A 19,242-nucleotide genomic window follows, 5' to 3' on the forward strand; every position below is an offset into this window, starting at 1 on the left:
TAATAACAAGAATATTAAGTTTTAGAGAATTCAATGGAGATCACAAATCACAAGACATCTGGACCACACCTGTAGAGGGACCAGATCAAACACATTCGTCAACAACACTGCGGCCTCGTAAGAAAAACACTTTACAACACGCAACGTTTCGGGCAATGACTCTACTTCACATCGCATTCGTCAATAACGCATCTTTGATGTGCTACGACGAATGCCCATTGCCCGAAACGTCGCTGAATTTTTTTTTTTTCTGTCAAGGCCACAGCGGTCGGGGGTTAAATGCTATACGGGGGATCTTTGGCTTTGTATGAACCACGTGGTGGCGCTGTCGTGCCGCGTCCAGCCCCCAGTGTCACGTGTCACAGGTTAACTCACCTGCGCTGACACCTCAACACAACAGGAGCGATACCCTCTCTATACAAATTCAACATTTTGTAAACAAAATTCTTTCCCTGTACCTTGCATACGATGTTGGGGCAAGTGCTGTTAGCGAGCAGATATTAAGGCCGGAACGGCGCACGAGGGAGTGGTGTGGCCAGCTTCACGTCCGAGCGTCTTTGTCTCCCCAGTGGCGATGTTTACACATCACACCGGGTACTCATTCGAGGCTGAGTCAACCTAGGGGTGAGGCCCCAGACCGGTCTTGGAGGCCGTGATCGGAGATCGAACCTCGTGTGGGCGGCTTCGTAGTGCAGCGCAGCGCGCTAACCGCGACACTGCCGCTTGTTGGGGTGTCGACAGTGGTTGTCCTGTGGACGGACGCGCCTCCGTCATACGAATGTGGAATTTCCATCACCGGCTCTGCAGGGCTGTCAACAGAACCCGCCGCCACGATGCTTATTTGAGCAGCGGGAGGCCTTGAATCCTCAAAAGACGTTGCATTTACGGGCAACAAATAAACTCGACGTTTCGGGCAATGAACCTTCTTAATAGTACAAAAAAAGTCTTCATCTTTTGTTGTACGATGAAAAAGAGCCATTGCCCGAAACGTCACTTATCATGTGCATTTTGTTCCTGTTAAGGCTACACATACGTAGCGTTGTTATTGGTAAATGTGTTGAGTTGATTTATTATGTTTTTGGGCACCAAATAAAACGTTCTGGAGGTATTGTGAGATATGTATTCCTCCTTTCCGTGCGTGATACCGTCCCGCGGATTTTATGTTTGTGTTGTCGTTGTGATCACAGAGGTGGACACCTCTACTCAGGCATCGCGCCGTGAGTCGCGGAAACGGTGAACAGAGGAGGTGGTGGAGGAGGTGGTGCGTGTGGAAAATGACGCGTGGGTGCGGTGACGCGTCCAGGTAAAATTAGCCGAACCTCTCCCGAGAGCTCCCAACGCGGCACGCAAAGAGTCCCCGGGGAAAGGGAGGAGTTGGTGGATAAGGCGATGGTGGAGGAGGAGGAGGTGGTGATGCAGAATGAGGTGGATAGGTGATGGTGGAGGAGATGATAATGATGAGAAGTTGATGATGATGGAAGAGGTGATGGAGGAGCCGACGATGATGATGTTGTAGAAGGAAGTGGATCGGTGACGATGGAAGAGCAGCTGAATGAGGTGGATGGCCATTATGAGGGGCTGTCACGTGGTACGCACAGGTGTTTTGCTGGCGCAGGTGAATGAACGGGGCAGCCGAGCAGGCTGAGTCAACAGGGAGCAGGGCGGGGGGGGTGGTTGATAGGGGAGACGAGGAGGAGGGAACGAGGGGATGGTTGGGGGGGAGGGGTGGAAGGAGGAGAGGAGGGGGCACGAGGGGAGGGGAAGGGCGATGGGGTGGTTAGGTGTGAAGACGGGGGAGGGGAGGGGCTGGGTAGGCGAGACGCGCGCGCCAAATCGCACGTGACTCCCACCTGCGCCCAGGTAACGGCTGTGACGTCACCGCGCCGCATTGCAGATGCCCTGCAGCCAATCGGATGGGGCCCATCTCGGTGGCGGAAGATGGAGTTTCGAGCGAGGTGGCCATCGTGAACCCTTGAGAGACGGCTGCCCTTCACGCGAACACCAGCAGCAGCGGAGGCAGCTGCGAGATCTAGCAGAGGGAAGGAGGCGATGGCATTGGATCGTGATGACCTTGATACGTTAGCAATCACTATCATCATCGTCATCATCATCAACAATTGTCGATCCACTACGAGATGAAGACTTCCCAAAACACCGTCGCTACCTTTCACGATCCTGCGATCAGAATCAGAATATTTATTGACACTGGAACAATCCGATGAGCTATGAAGCTCTTCTTTTCACAGATGTCCACGTCGCGCCACCATTCGCACGAACGGACTTCATGGCTCCATCTCCCCTGGGTGGACGTCTCCCTCGGACGCGTTCCGTCCCTTGTCCGCCGTTCCGTTATTATACTCGACCCGCGTCCACCCCCCCCCGCGTCCCCCCTCCGCGTCTACCTCCCCCCACTTCCACCCCCACCACACGTCCTCCCCCCGCGTCCACCCCCCGCGTCCACCCCCCGCGTCCACCCCCCGCGTCCACCCCCCCCACCGCGTCCATCTCCCCCCCACGTCCATCCCCCCCCCGCGTCCATCCCCCCCGCGTCCACCTCCCCCCCGCGTCCACCCCCCATGTCCACCCCCCCATGTCCACCCCCCCCGTGTCCACCCCCCCGCGTCCACCCACCCCCCCCGCGTCCACCCCCTCCCACCCCCCCTCAACGCACCACCCCCCCTCTCAACCGACGACGGCACCTGCCCCGGACCCCACTTTCGTGTATTAACACTGTGAGTGATGACACGTTTCGCCTGCGCGTGTTCATTATGTCAACTCCACGGGCTCCTGTCTGCGTCTCTCGGTGTAATGTCAAAGCGTGCGTCTCTGCCTGTCGCTTGGTGCGCTTTCGTCCCATTCGCTGGTTGTTCAATTGTTTTCATTTGTTAATGACCGCGTCTTAATTTTCTTAGAAGCGGACTTCATTACATTTTGACTTTAAACTTTCGTGACTGCTGGAATTCATATTCTTTTTTCTTTACAATATGTTTTTGTTTTTATTATTTTAATTTTTAAAAATTATTTTTATTTGTATTCACTTTATTTTTGTATCGACGAGACTTTATTACGGCAATTGTCAAGGCCCCATTGAGCTAAGCCGCCCTGTTACACGGACGAGTTACACACAGAGATCCATAGAGTTACATATAGATACATATATATGCAGTTACATAGAGATCCACAGAGTTACATAGAAATCCATAGAGTTACATAGAGATCAAAATAGTTAAATATAGATCCTTACAGTTACACATAGATTCATAGAGTTAGAGATCCATAAAGTTGTATAGATATTCTTAGAGTTACATAGAGATCCATATAGTTTGCATAGAGATCCATTGAGTTACACAGATAATATTTCAGCTGGTAAGGCCCATAGATCTAAGCAGCTCTGTTACAAGTACGATCACAGCCGCATAGCAGGGAGTACGCGATGGTTGTCGCCGTCGTCATTTTGTGGAATTTCCACCACTGCCTGCCGATGGGGATGATGTTGATGACGGTGGTGGAATTCGGGCGTTTATTTTCGAACGGTTTGCAAAATGTGGCAATCTATTTTCGTGTTTATCCTGAATTCCGAGTCCTGACCAGGGTTGAGATAATTGACGCGCGGGCACCGATTTGTGCCGACTCCTTGAGATGCAATTGGAAAGTTGAGCCACGCGCTAAACTTATCATTATAACTCGATTCATACACACGGTGGGGGGGGCGAGAGAGAGAGGCAGAGAACGCGGGGAGATGGAGAGGGAAAGATGGGGAGTGGGAGAAGAGGAGGAGGGGGATCGATATTTATCCTGTGGTGGAAATTCTACATTCCTATGTGTGTGTGGGGGGAGCAGTATATTCGGTGTACAGCCACTGTTGATGTATCACAACGTGTGAGAATACTCTTATGGGAGACACTTTGGTGGCTGGTGATGCTGCTGTTACCGCTGCTGCGTTGGCAGTGATGCACACGGACAAACAGCAACACTCAACACGCCCGTCAATAACAAAACTTGCGTGTGGTCTTCAAAGGAAAACTATGCAATGGGCGACGTTTCGGGTAAGGGTCCGTCTTCATGGAAAATCAATAGCGAGGTCAGGGAGATACGAGTAGATGTAATGCGAGAGATGTAAGAAGGCAGACGGGAGAGCGATAGAGAGAGAGGGTGGGCAGGGATTGAGAGAGAGAGAGAGGCAGGTAGAGAAAGAGAGATGCGAGGAAAGAGACGGCTCGAGTGAGAGGAGGGTGTGGGAGGGATTAGGGGGGGGGGTAGCTAAGGTTAGGGAATTAAGAGAGGGGGAGTGGGGAGGTTGAGTGGTGGAGGGAGGTGGGGGGAGGGGTAATTGGGGGATGGGGAATGGAAGGGAGGAGCTAATTGGGTAGCGAGAGAGGGGGGGGGGATAGAGAGGAGGGGATCGAGATGGAGTGGGAAAGAGAGAAGGGGGGGGGTTTCAGTTTTCATTTATGTGGAATAACCCTGTGAGCCATTCGGCTCTTGATTCGGGTGCAACCGCAACAAGCAATAAAATTACAAGATACATTTATAATTTACTGTACGCAAGTTGAAACATCCCCTACAAAAACAATACGATCTTCCAGAAAAAGCACCGTTTGTTTATGCGGGCGGGGGGTGAGCGGGCGGGGGGTGAGCGGGCGGGGGGGGTCGGGCGGGGGGGGGGGTGAGCGGGCGGGGGGTGAGCGGGCGGGGGGTGAGCGGGCGGGGGGTGAGCGGGCGGGGGGGGTCGGGCGGGGGGGGGGGTGAGCGGGCGGGGGGTGAGCGGGCGGGGGGTGAGCGGGCGGGGGGGTGAGCGGGCGGGGGGGGGTCGGGCGGGGGGGGGGGTGAGCGGGCGGGGGGGGTCGGGCGGGGGGGGGGGTGAGCGGGCGGGGGGGGGGGGTGAGCGGGCGGGGGGGGGGGTGAGCGGGCGGGGGGGGGGTGAGCGGGCGGGGGGGGGGGTGAGCGGGCGGGGGGGGGTGAGCGGGCGGGGGGGGGTGAGCGGGCGGGGGGGGGGGTGAGCGGGCGGGGGGGGGGGTGAGCGGGCGGGGGGGGGGTGAGCGGGCGGGGGGGGGGTGAGCGGGCGGGGGGGGGGTGAGCGGGCGGGGGGGGGGGTGAGCGGGCGGGGGGGGGGGTGAGCGGGCGGGGGGGGGGTGAGCGGGCGGGGGGGGGGGTGAGCGGGCGGGGGGGGGTGAGCGGGCGGGGGGGGTGAGCGGGCGGGGGGGGTGAGCGGGCGGGGGGGGTGAGCGGGCGGGGGGCTGAGCGGGCTGGCTGGCTGGGTGAGTGAGTGAGAGAGTGTGGAGGCGTGAGTGAGAGAGAGAGAGCGAGCGGGTGGGTGTGTGGGTGCAGGTAGGTGTAGGAAGGGAGGAGTGAGTGGCGAGGGCGGGGGGAGACAGCGCAGAGTGAGAGGGAGAGAGAGGAGCGAGTTCCCTTAAAGACCGCGTCCCCGCGTCTCCGGCCCGTGAACTCTTCCGTGCCGCAGCAGCCCCCCTCGCGAAGACGACATGGTGAGTGCACTTCATCAATTAGCGCCGCGGTGGAAATTCCACAGTTCGTGTGGCGGGTGCCAGGTAATCGAGATGTACTCGCTTACATACGGTTATAAAGCACACGTGTTATAATGCACGTGTGTGTGTGTATATTTAAAAGCAGATAAGCTCATCATCATCATCGTCATTCACGAGCCATGGTCAATCCACTGCTGGATTAAGATCACCGCAAGGATGTTGCGGGGTGATGCTCCACTTCGCAGCTGCATTCGTGTGAACTGATGGAATCGTTCCATCTCTGCTGCGGATGTCCTCTATGGACGCGTTAACGTGTTTCGATACAAATGAAACTTGATTTTAGTTTGTCCGTAAAGTTACCCCTTATTTTTTACTTCCCCCCCACCACCTCTCCCCACAATGGTACCTATTTTATCGACCTCGTTTGGATGATGATTGATGATGATGGGTTGAGTCGAGTAACCTGACCACAGGACGTCTCGTTCTGCTCGCACAAGCTCACACTAAAGTATACAATACTGTACAAAGGTTTGCTACAGTACTGGGGGTGGAGTGATTAGCGCACTGCGCTAAGAACCTGGCAACCCGAGTTGGATTTCCAGCCACGGCTCTCGTGTTGACTCGCCACCAGCCCTTCAGCCTCGAACCGACATCGCGATCGGGGTGGTGAAGTATGGTCAATCCAAGACTCATGACCAACACAGCGCTGGGTGAGGGGAGACATTCATCCAGCAGTGGATTGGCAAACGACCGATAATTAAATTTCGATTTAAAGCTTTCGTGACTGCAGGGATTCATCTTCTTGGTTCTTTCGGTAAAGTCACGTAGAAGGGAAGTAATAAAATAATAAAAATAAAACATAATAAAATAATTCTCACGACGTTTCGGCCACAACGCAAGCAGCCGTCCTCAGGTGAAGAACAGGTATGTCGAGACTGTCTTCTCGACAGACCCTGTCTTCTCGACAGACCCTGTCTTCTCGACAGACCCTGTCTTCTCGACAGACCCTGTCTTCTCGACAGACCCTGTCTTCTCGACAGACCCTGTCTTCTCGACAGACCCTGTCTTCTCGACAGACCCTGTCTTCTCGACAGACCCTGTCTTCTCGACAGACCCTGTCTTCTCGACAGACCCTGTCTTCTCGACAGACCCTGTCTTCTCGACAGACCCCGGTCTTCTCGACAGACCCCGGTCTTCTCGACAGACCCGGTCTTCTCGACAGACCCGGTCTTCTCGACAGACCCGGTCTTCTCGACAGACCCGGTCTTCTCGACAGACCCGGTCTTCTCGACAGACCCGGTCTTCTCGACAGACCCGGTCTTCTCGACAGACCCGTTCTTCTCGACAGACCCGTTCTTCTCGACAGACCCGTTCTTCTCGACAGACCCGTTCTTCTCGACAGACCCGTTCTTCTCGACAGACCTGTTCTTCACCTGAGGACGGCTGCTTGCGTTGTGGCCGAAGCGTCGTGAGAATTATTTTATTATGTTTTATTTTTATTATTTAATTACTTCCCTTCTACGTGACTTTACCGAAAGAACCAAGAAGATGACCGATAATTCCCATAACGAACGCGAGAATATGCGAGGCATAGATGACTATTTGATAGAACTCGTAAACATCACGTGGGGTTCTTTCTACAGAGGAGTATACACGGTGAGCCATACATACAGACACCAAAAGTGGTATAAATTACAGATCAAACACTACGTTGTATAGCCCCCCACCCCCACTCTTCTTTATCTGCGTCTCCCTCTCGCTCCCCTCGCTCCCTCGATCACCCTACATCTCTCCCTCCATCAACCACCACGTATCTTCCCGTCTATCTCCACCTTCCCTCCCCATCTCCACCTTATTTTTCCGTGCCTCCTTTTCCTATCTCCCTCCAGGCTCCTATCCCTGTCGTCTGCGTGTCTCGCCAAGAGGTCTGATGCGATTTCCCAAGAATGTTCTAGAAGGGCCAGAGAGCGAGTGAGGTGATGTAAATCACCGGGGATGTTTAATTCACAACCTTGCTCCACACCGTCTCCCCATCCATCTCTCGCCATTCCGCTCTCCGGAGAGAATTGGGCGCAAGTGTTGAGAGGGGAGAGTAAAATGGGGTCGCTATAAATCAGTGGGGTGCCTATAAATAGAGCCCCCCCCAGCACCCTCGTTTCGTTAAGAAAAATCAACTCATTTTATTATGTTTTATTTTTATTATTTTATTATTTCCCTTCTATGTGACTTTACCGAAAGAACCAAGAAGAAAAATCAACTCGTTAGTTTAAAAAAACCGCCCTATAAGGAACAACCAATTATATATATGAAGATAAATCAGGCGACGTTTCGGGCAATGCTCCTTATTCATATCACATATAATTATTGTGGTGTAAACAAATGTGAGTTTCTGTTTTCCTCTAATTTGTGCTTTCTGCACCACTGTTAACGCAGCCATAAAAGTAAAAAAACCGTATGACCGATCCTCGTCATAGGACCGTGGAATTCCCACCACCGGACACAAGCGCCACCCTTGCACCTATTGTTAGAGCAGCGCGACTTTGTGACGGGGTCCCTTGAACGCACAGAAGTGAGAGTTGTGAATGTTTTATTCCTGTTTACCCGGCATCACCTGCTCGTGGGCAAATAGCGAATATCAGCAGAAGCCCGTCTCGGCCCATAAACCTACTGCCATTCCAGACCAGACCTTCCCCCCCTATACGTCGCGTCGATCGTTGGGGTTGTTTGACCATACTTCACCACTCTGGTCAGTGCGGCTTGGTTGGTGAAGTGGGTAGGGGGAGAGACGTTATCCGGATACCGGTTCGTATATTCACCGGTCACTGATGTTATCCGTGGCCGGGAATCGAACTCGGGTCGGCGGATTTACTGTGTACCGCAGCGTCGCGCTAATGAAATCTAAATGGTCATTTAAGAAACGCAAAATCATGCTAATGGCATCTCTAATGCACATTGCTGTTCAGGTCACATTGTTCATTAAATTAATGTTGCGGGTGGGTGGGCGAGGTGGGGTGGGCGAGGTGGGGTGGAAGGGGTGGATGAGGTGGGGTGGAAGGGGTGGATGAGGTGGGGTGGAAGGGGTAGATGAGGTGGGGTGGGGTGGATGAGGTGGGGTGGGGTGGATGGGGTGGGTGGATGAGGTGGGTGAGATGAGGTGGGGTTGGTGGGTGTGTGATTTGCAGTGAGGCTGGTGGACACAATCTTCTACCTGCATAGGGCGGTGACGCGGCTTTGCGGCAGCGCGTTGGCCACTTGTCGCAGAGGTTCGCGGTTCGATGCCAGCGGCCGCCCTGATTAATACTGCGAGTGTGTGAACCGCAATACTACGCGGCGTCTGCTTCATTCAATGGACTCCAAAGCCCTCCTGTGTGCGGGCCTCAGGGGTCCAAAATTGCCGCATTTTGAAACTGGACCCGCAAATTACTCAATTGGGATGGTGCAAAGCAATCATCTCAGCAGACTAAAGACCCAAGTCACTCTTGCAAATGAGGCTCATCCCGGTCTCTCAAGTTCTCGCCGAGTTACACAGAATAGACGAAATTAACGCTCAACCGCGGCAGATGGTGAGGGATCGGAGGTAGGGATGGAGAGATGATATAGTGGGGGGGTAGGGATGGAGATCGTGAGGGTGGAGGCTGGGATGGAGATCGTGGGGGTAGGGGTAGGGATGGAGATCGTGAGGGTGGAGGCAGGGATGGAGATCGTGGGGGTAGGGGTAGGGATGGAGATAGCTGGGGGGGGGGGGCGATGGAGAGAGCGGAGATAGTGGGGGAGGGAGGAGGGATGGAGATCGTGGGAGATGGGGTGGGGACGGTGGGGGGAGGGGATGTCTGTACACAATGTGCTAAGGTGATTAGCCGCAGAGAGTTGTCGAGATCCAGGAATTGGGGGCAGCGTGAGGGTGGGGGGCTCGGGCGTGGGAGGGGTGGGATTAGGGGGCCTACGTAGTGGTGATGAGAGATGGCGGCGAGGGAAATACATGGGTCGAGATGTGGAGCATGAATATTTTCCAGCGGAGGCACCCGTTTCACAGTGACACCACTCGGGTTTAGGAAGCTTCCAAACCAACCACCGCCATCATCTTACCACCCCCACCAGTCTAGATTGGTGACTGTATTCTTAGGTTTTTTCGGTAAAGTCACGTAGGTAAAAAAGAAAAATTAATAAACGTAAAATAAAAAATTAAATAAAAATCACGACGTTTCGGAGGCAACACAAGCCTCCGTCTTCAGGTGGAACCGTCACAGCACGATAGCCGTCACAGCACGACAGCTGTATCAAGTATCAAGTTACTTGATACAGTAATCGTGCTGTGACGGTTCCACCTGAAGACGACGGAGGCTTGTGTTGCCTCCGAAACGTCATGATTTTCATTTTATTTTACTTTTATAAATTTAAATTTTTTACCTACGTGACTTTACCGAAAAAACCTAAGAATATGAATCCTTGCAGTCACGAAAGCTTCAAATCTAGAATTGGTGACTGTGTGGGTAAACTGCTCATGGGTTGAATCGCCATCTTTCGGGATTAAATTAAATTAGTACCACCACGTCGCCACTTATGTCGGGAGGGGGGTTGGCGAGTCTACAGTGATTGTCGTTTACAAAGACTCGATCCCGTCCTAGGAATGTGGAATTTCAACCACTGGCTCGGGGCTATGAAGGGGAGATGAGTAGCGATGAACGCCTCAATGCTCATTTAAGCAGGAAGTTACTTTGTATGCACGTACGTTGCACTTTTTTCGCACCGTACGCATCCAACCGTGCTAATCCAAGTTGAGCGCAAAGAAAACAAACTTTGAGTCTCACAAATCTTACCGTGGTCCACCAACCCTTGCCTCCTAAGCGCGGAGTGGAGCGGGGGGGGGGGGGTCACGCCGTCGACCAAGTCGCTTCTACCAAAATCGCGCGGCTCGAACCGTCGCCTGCGACCGCTTTGCCAACATCTGAACGAGTGGTTGCGCAACAAGGGCACGAGGCACGGCGCATTCGACATCGTCACGATAGCCACGTTGACGTCGCTGCGGTGGCGAGATGTTAACTACATCGCCTGGTGTGCAGGACGTCGTAGGTTCGATCCCGACTCCGACGCCTGCCTGCTGTATATTTGGAGTGTGCGTGTCTGTCTCTCTCTCTTTCTCTCTCCCCGTGGTCACGTGAATTTTATCTCCGGGTCCTCCGGTTTTTTCCCCTCCACATTTAAAATCAACATCACGCGTTTTAGAGTATTTGGCTGCTGTTATCAATTTCCGCGTGATAAGCCACTTCGTTGAGCCATCATTGGTAATGGCCAGGTGGCTTCTAGAGCATTTAGAAAATGGTTCGTAAAATCTGATAACTCATTAAACCGTTTGTAACTTTTTGTGTAATTGTAATATGTTGCCATCGTGAAATATACTGCTTTGAAATTGGGTCCATCGCTTTGAAACCCCCTGTTTTATAGACAAGTGGGCCTTGCCTGGTAAAATACCAACGTTTGGTTTTAGTCGTCACGCGGTCACGAAACGCGTCGCCACAAGTCCCAAGCCCCTCGTCTCTCTGCCGTGAGCGGCAACCGGTTGCAGAGAAGTCCCCGCGAGTAACGTGAAATCGGTTGCGCGAAAGTGAAATCGGTTGCGCGCAATCGATCGCCCAGGCGTGGTCCCGGTCTGCGACTCCCTCCTCGGGTACCAGCCGAGGCCGGCCTGCTACTGCGGACGGAGAGGAGGAGACGTGGGAGACGTGGGGGTGGTGGGGGGCGAGGGTGGGGGGTGAAGGGCAGCCTCGTCTGTCCGGGGGGGGGGGGGGGCGGGGGAATAATGGGAGGGGGGCGGGGGAATAAGGTGGGGGGGGGGGTGTAGAGCCTCCAGCCGTGATGAGGGGCAGGTGGTCCACGCGATGTTTCCAGCTCGGTCTTCACCACTGGTCTTGGTGGCCGTGAGAGCCGGAATTGATCTCGGGTCGCACTTCCCCCGACCCCCCAACTCCTCGAATTTTGCTTTTTTAGAACGAGGTTCGTCTTTCTAACGCGGAGAATGCCGCGCCACCGATTATGCAAAACCTTGACAAAAAGGGACGTTGCAGGCAGCGTGGCGAGCATGGCACGCTGCATATCGTGGGGCAGGATGGGGTGAGCGGTGAGAGAGCTTTGCAGTGGAGAGTTGTTGACGAAGGTGGTCTGTGAATTTTAAAAATGTTAAGTAAAAGTTATTCTAGGAGAGGCTCTCACCGACTAATTTTCAGGAGGGTGCTGCTCCAGTGAGACGTTTTGTCCAAATCTCTAGACTGTGTTTTTTAAATCTTCTCAAGCCTCCCGTAAACCACGTGACTTGCGTGTGTGCCCCCCCCTACTCTGAATCCCTCCCCTCTCCCCACCCACTGAGAAAACAGACTCTGTGCAACATCAGCAGTGTCGAGGCCATGATGCGCACAAACACACACACTCCCTTCCTTCTCCCTCCCGCCTCTCCTCACGAGCCCTCTTGCTCCCGTTCCTCGCCGTCCCGTCTCCATCCCCTTCCTCTGATTCCCCCAGTAATCTCTCTCCTCATCTCTTCCCTCCCCGTCTCGCGCTCTCTTTCCCCATCATCACGTGGCATCCGTGGTGGTGCAGCCGCCACCAACTTCCGCCACGGACACAAAGTTTCTCGCTCGTTCCCCTTTTTTGTTTTAAATAAAAATGAGGGTTGGACTTGCACCTCCGGTTTAGCACGGCTGGCTACGTACGGCGCGAAAGAAGTTCAACGCACATACGTGTGGGAGGAAACCGGAGAAACCCCACCTCGTGCGCAGGCGGGATAACACCCGGCGTGTACATTATTTATCACGTGCGAAAGATACAGCATGACCAATGTCTTGTTAATCAATTTCACACAAAAAAAAACGCATTCGCAAGTGATATCTGAACCTGTCACAGGGCCCTCCTCCCCCTCCCCCTCCCCAGGTCCACTCACCCTCAAATGATCAACCAATTGCTTGTCGCTAAACTTCGGAGACAAAGGCGGCCGCGCATGGCGCTTCTGACCACACCCTCCCACCCCTTGGGTGTGCCGTGCCGGCCTTCATAGGTGCTCGCTAACAGCACTTGCCCCAACAGCCTGCTCAGGCTACAAGGGGGATCTTTTGTCTGTGTGCGTATTGTCTGTCGAATGTCGTACACACCTAGTGTGTGTGTGTTTGCGCGCGTGTTGGCGTATGTCAATATGTCGGCGTTAGCACTGGGGAGACAAAGGCGGCCGGTCCTGCCGGATGTGCGAGTGGAACATTTACCTGGACCCCCCCCCCACCCCCTACCCGGCCCCTCCCCTCGGCCCCCATCCGCCCGTGACGTCCTAATGGAACCGGCGCGCACCGGGTCCACTGATAATGGGGGTTGCCTCTGAGGCTGCAGTACAGCAAATAGGTTGTTGACCTAGCCCCCTTGGCCCGCTTTGTTCTCCCCAGTGGTGCCAATGTGTACACAGCGCCCAGCTGGTATTCGTTTTGAGGCTGAGTCGACCTAGGGGAGGGGGGCGGGGTTGCAGGCGACGTGTACACGAAGTCCACTTCCAATGAGATTTTGAGTAATTGATTAAATCTAGTACTGTGTGTATTTGATAATAGCAATAATAATTATTGATAATTATTCGCATGATGGTGAAGTATCGTCGGAAAACAACCCACGGCCCTCATCCAGCAGTGGGTCGTTAATTTATCACACGATTATAGCCGACCAGGTGGGTGGTCAGTGGTAGAGCAAGCGGCTGGCAATCGACAGCCCATCATCCCTAATGGGGGCGATAAAATTGAGTACCACTTTGTGGGTCTAAGTCATCACCGGTTCGCCCTATGGATAGACTCGTCCCCGACACAGGAATGCGGAATTTCCACCACTACCTCTGTGAGCCTTTAAACAGGAGACGATCTGATGCGATCAGGCAAACCTCTCGCTATTACATTTTTTTTTACCAAATTAAAAACAACCTTGGCAAAGTGGATGCTATGTGTACCCAGGCCGACGCCTCCCTCTAGGTAAACTCGGCCTGAAATGAGCATCAGGTAAAATTGAAGATGTGAAACTGGAGCAGCTCCCCCGCCTCCCACTACTCGCTCCACTGAGACGGAGCTATTGGCGCTGGGTTTGTCCGGTCTGGCGGGTTCTGGCGGCAGAGCGGTGCGAGTTAGTTTTCACGGGGGGAGGGGGGTGACTTCGCAATGCCTCGGTTCATAATGGCCACGATCAGGCTGTTGGAAACGCATTTCGCCGGCGTTGCTCGGACGCAGGCTTTCAAACCCTCGGTTGAAATCCCTGGCTCGGCGGGGTCGGTAATGGTTTTGTCGGCAGTATCAGGGGGGTTCATCGCATCAACACCTGCTGAGAACCTGGGTTCCAGCTCTGGCTCTGGTTGTGAGGGTGTGCATAATGCCCATGTCGTAGGCATATACATTAAGCAGAGACTGCTGAGACACCCTAAGCTTGATTGGTGGTTTTGGGTGTCTCTCTCTCTTTCTCGCGGTGTTCATAATGGCCATGTTGGAACAATACAGTGAGCCGACACAGCTGAGATCCTGGGTTTGAATCTGGTTTTCAGTCGCCCGCGATGTCAACCAAGATTGAAACCGGATTCTCAAGGTCTTGTGATGGTTAGGGGCTCGGACCAGTCACCAATGATGGCAGACAAAAAACCCAATCGCAATACTTGAGCCTCCTTGGGTTTTTATGAATTCTGAAAATTTTAAACGACATTTTAAGTAATTGGATGGACACATGACGAACACTTTTACCAGGGGGGGGTGTGGGTGGGGGGGTATATTGAAGGTGTGTTCATCGTATTGGCATTGAGTTGTTTTGAAGTTCATTCAAAAGTAGTTCTATGAAGTTGTCTTCCACCTCCTGTGTTTTGACATTCCGACGAGAGACCGTGGCGCCTGGTGGGGGCGTTCTCTATCACAGGAGTCGACAACCTGCGGCTCTTTTAAGGACTCCTTCGCGACAGTTATTCATTTCAGAACCACCACCACCGTTCTCGTGTTCACCACGCAGTGCAGTTTGCGGCTCTTGAAATGTTGAGATTTTTTTTTTACCGACTAAAAGAAAATGGCTGGTTCTAAAAAGGACAATTTCTTGACATCGTCATGTGTGTGGTCACACCACTCCAGCGTGCGTGTGTGCCATGTCGGCTTTAACAGGTGCTCGCTAACAGCTGTATATTTCACAAATGGCGGCGGACTAAAACGTCTGTGACGAAATGCAATGGGATGGCAATGGGACGGTACAAGCGGGGTGGGGGAGTGGGCGGTGATTTGATTACGGAGTCGAATCGTAGACGTAGACATAGGATGCGTGGGGGTTTGCATGGCTAACCGAAGCGCGTCTCACAGTAGAAGGTGGTGATGGTTATCTGCGTGTGCGATCGCTATCTCTCCGTGTGCTTTGTTGCAGGCCGACCAGCTCACGGAAGAACAAATTGCCGGTGAGCGAGCCTCTCGTCATGGCCACGACGCCGTCTCGCGCCACCCCATCGCCACGCCTGGCTCGGGGGGGCGGGGGTCGCACTCGCATATAGGGGCTGGTCTCGGGGTCTCGGGGCTTAGGGGGTTAGGAGACCCAAGCCCGGTACAGATTTCTTATCTGACCGATGATGTCTCTTATCAGCGCTGTGGTGGACGTTCAACGCGGCGATACCGGTACGAGGTCTCTGTACGAATCAACTCCCGCTGCCACCTAAACACGGACGGCAGCTTCATGAGCTGTGTCTCGGGGTTGACCCCGGACAGGGGTCAGGACCCCCCCCGCCCCTCGGGCGTGGGGGCCAGTGGCACGGGTGGGCTTATGCCTGGGGGGGGGGGGGGGGTGTTAGGGGCTGGTGGGGGGGGGTTAGGGGCTGGTGGGGGGGGGGGTTAGGGGCTGGTTAGCTGCCGAGTGCACAGGCGGTGCGATTGCACCAAAGCCCACGGGGTCCGGGGGGGCGGGGGCTAGGGAGGGGGGGGGGCTAGGGAGGGGGGGGGCCTGAAATAAAATCGCACGCCAGTGCAAGATGCCGCGTGGCACAAGACCCCCCTGGAGGGGCGGAGGATTTCCCTCTTGAGTTGTCGACGTGAGCAGTGCAGGTGAAGTGGAAACTTGTTGGGGGCGGGGATGGGGGGGGGGGTAGAGATCGGACACTCGCCCCCCCCCAACACCCCCCCCCCCAATCCGATAGATCCCCTGTTGTGTCGATGCACCTCCCTCTCCCCCATCCCTCGTCCTTCCTCCTTCCAGCTGCACCTCCCTACCTGCTCCCCCCCCCCCTTCTCGGTCCTCCATCCCTCCTCCCACTTCTTCTTCTTACTCCCTCCCCTTCTTGTCGCCCTCATATTTTCTATTCGTTTGGTTTTGCCCCAATGTTCTATTTTGCTTCTACGTGGTACTTTGCCGTTTTTTTGCATTATTGCTTTTCGCTGGTTACTGGCCATCCGCTCTCTCTCTCTCTCGAGTTCTCGCCTGGTTTCAGCGAGATAAATGCAACCCTCGACTCCCCACCCCCCCCCACCGGACTGCCGCGCAGAGTTCAAGGAGGCGTTCTCGCTCTTTGACAAGGACGGCGACGGCACCATCACCACCAAGGAGCTGGGCACCGTCATGAGGTCACTGGGCCAGAACCCCACGGAGGCCGAGCTGCAGGACATGATCAACGAGGTGGACGCCGACGGTAAGACGGCTCCCTCCCTTCCCTCCCTTCCCGCCCTTCCCGCCCTTCCCGCCCGGGCTCTGCTCGCTGCTCAATGCCGAGCCGTGGTTTTGCCCGCCTGCGGGGAGCAGTGTCTTTGCCGTGTGCGGTCCGCATTTTTTTGACTGCTGTTCTCTAAGTGAGGCTCGAACCGCTGGCCATAATCCCCCCCAGCCCCCTCCCCCCAGCCCCCCCCCCCAGCTCCCCCCCCTCTATCGACGAATCCTACCCGGAAAGGTGCTTCGCGTTCGTGAGCGTTCGTCGCCGCGAAGTCTTTCCAACTCCGGCGTGTGTCCGCTAATCAGTCCGCGCCTTTCCACTTTTCACGCTCTCGGTGTGATTTCCAAGGAGGCGCGGTGCCGTGCTTCTCTGCGCACCTTTTTCGGCTGTTCCATTTGCGTGTCAGCTATTGTTCCATTTTCTCTGTCAACGTTCGTGTGCCAGATCCATCGGTGGGACCCCAGGAATTGTGCACCGATTAAAAACGTTCTTCTTTGGGCACACGATGGTTACGTCGATTTCTCGCTGTTTAAGTCCCATGTCACGAAAAGTAATTCCAACCTCGTTGTAAACTCGCCTCGCTTCTCCGTCCACTCAGGCAACGGAACGATCGACTTCCCAGAGTTCCTCACCATGATGGCGCGCAAGATGAAGGACACAGACAGCGAGGAGGAGATCCGAGAGGCGTTCCGCGTCTTCGACAAGGTGGACGAGCACGTGCACCTCCTCCTTGCCGTCATCGTCGTCATCGTCTCTCATCGTCGTCTTATGTGCCCATCTCCCACAATCCGTCATCATCTCATTAATAGTCATTGTCTCAGCAAAATTCCTCATTATTGTCATTGTCATCGTCGTCGTCGTGTGTACGTTGAACTGCTTTCGCATCACTCGTAGCCAACCGTGCTAGTCGGAGGTCGTCTCTTATCTCCCATAATCATTTTTTCCTAGCTCCCTTGATCATCTCTCAAATATCACCGCCCATGTTGAGGACACAGTCTACCAGTCTATTTCGGCTGAGCCACACACTGCAGGTCTCACCCACCCGCTCGCCCACCCGCTCGCCCACCCGCTCGCCCACCCGCTCGCCCACCCGCTCGCCCACCCGCTCACCCGCCCGCTCACCCGCCCGCTCACTCACCCCGCTCACCCTCCCTCTCACCACACTGCAGGTCGCCTCGCTTCTCTCTCTGCTTCTTCTCGCGCACTGCCGGTCCACTCTAAGGAAGGTGGTGCTGTTTTTATAATCATTCTAAAGATGTGTTTCATAGTCTCCTTGCATATATTTTGAACTCTGTGTGTGTGTGTGCATACTTATTGTTGTGTGTAACTTTTATTGGTGCAATATTACATTCCCTTTGCGAAAGCGCCCTGTGACAATTGAATTGTGAAGGCGGCGCGATGTTAAACAAAGTTTCATTGATTTAATAATTATTGGTGATGGTCGTGGTTGTGTGGTGGTAGTGTAGAGGTGGTTGGCGTGTTGCGCTACGAACCCGGCAAACCAGGGTTCAAATCCCGCTCGGGGCCAACACCAAGTGACGATTATCTGAACTGGTCCTGGGCCTGCCCTAGGTCGACTCGGCCTCGAATGAGTACCTGGCGCAGTGTGTAAACATCGCCACGAGGGAGACAAAGGTGGCTGGGCGTGGTGCTGGCCACCCACCCCTTCGTGTGCCACAGGTGCTGGCCTTCATAGGCGCTCGCTAACAGCACTTGCCCCAACAGTCTGCTCAAGGGAGGGGGGGTCTCTGTCTTGCTGTGGTGGTCAGGACGGGAATGGCTACATCAGCGCGGCGGAGCTGCGTCACGTGATGACCAACCTCGGGGAGAAGCTGACCGACGAGGAGGTGGACGAGATGATCCGAGAGGCCGACATTGACGGGGATGGCCAGGTCAACTACGAGGGTGAGCGGGGTCATGGGGGTCAACAAAGGGGTCAACTACGAGGGTGAGCGGGGTCAAGAATGAGGGGTGAATGTGGTCAACTACGAGGGTGAGCGGGGTCACGGTCAGCTACGGGGGGGGTGAGCGGGGTCATGGGGGTCGACAAAGGGGTCAACTGCGAGGGTGAGCGGGGTCAAGAATGAGGGGTGAATGTGGTCAACTACGAGGGTGAACGGGGTCACGGTCAGCTACGGGGGTGAGCAGGGTCATGGGGGTCAACAAAGGGGTCAACTGCGAGGGTGAGCAGGGTCAAGATTGAGGGGTGAATGTGGTCAACTACGAGGGTGAGCGGGGTCACAGTCAGCTACGGGGATGAGCGGGGTCATGGGGGTCAACAAAGGGGTCAGCTGCGAGGGTGACCGTGGTCACGTGCTGCGCTATGAGGGGGAGCATTAAACATTAGCAATGGGGAGACAAAGGCGGCCGGGTGTGGATGTGGTCCCATCACCCCCTCGTGTGCCATCCCCGTCTTTATTAGGTGCTCTCTAACAGCACTTGCCTGCGTCGCTGTTCTGCGTACGATTGCAACACGTGCGTGTGTCTGTGTGCGGTGTGTGTGTGTGTGTCGTGTTTCCGGTGTTTGCGTGTCCATTCTAGAGTTCATCACGATGATGATGACCAAGTGAGCAGCGTCGAGTTCAACCGCACAGCGTCAACCACACCGCAACAGCCACCACCCGCACCTCGCTATCCAGCGTACCACCTACCACACCATACCGCACCATCGACCACGACCACATACCACACACACATACCACACACACATACCACACACACATACCACATCGCCTCCCCAACACGCACCGCACCAATGCGCACGTCTGTTTATCTCCGTGCGAAGCTACACACCTAATAATAAATACATCGATGCACACACATTGACATCAGCGGGTACACACACACACACACGTATGCACGCACGCGCGCGCGAATGTTACTGAGCAATAACAACCCTGATCCTAGGGGTGCCCGGTGTGGCACAGGGTTGTGTGGAGAGTGGGGTGGGTGGGGGGGGTGGGAGGGTGCTGAGGTGCACAATGGCCGTGTCAGAGATGCAGCGCAGACGCCGCTGGGAACCTGCGTTCGGATCCGGGTTTCCGTCGTGCGGTCCCTTCGCCGACCGCGCGCACACAAACAAACAAACAA

At 54.8% G+C, this 19,242-nt stretch overlaps 1 protein-coding gene across 1 annotated transcript; it reads left to right on the top strand.

The window, feature by feature from the left end:
* Positions 1-5,349: 5,349 nt before the first annotated feature.
* On the top strand, positions 5,350-18,972 carry LOC144727377 (calmodulin-alpha). Its single transcript, XM_078606148.1, has 6 exons — positions 5,350-5,486; positions 14,886-14,916; positions 15,991-16,134; positions 16,751-16,857; positions 17,922-18,057; positions 18,694-18,972. The coding sequence occupies exons 1-6, from the start codon at positions 5,484-5,486 to the stop codon at positions 18,720-18,722; spliced, it is 450 nt and encodes a 149-aa protein (XP_078462274.1). The 5' UTR covers positions 5,350-5,483; the 3' UTR covers positions 18,723-18,972.
* Positions 18,973-19,242: the final 270 nt, after the last annotated feature.

Source organism: Lampetra planeri, chromosome 25, assembly GCF_965212315.1.
Source record: "Lampetra planeri chromosome 25, kcLamPlan1.2.h2, whole genome shotgun sequence".
Classification (NCBI taxonomy): domain Eukaryota; kingdom Metazoa; phylum Chordata; class Hyperoartia; order Petromyzontiformes; family Petromyzontidae; genus Lampetra; species Lampetra planeri.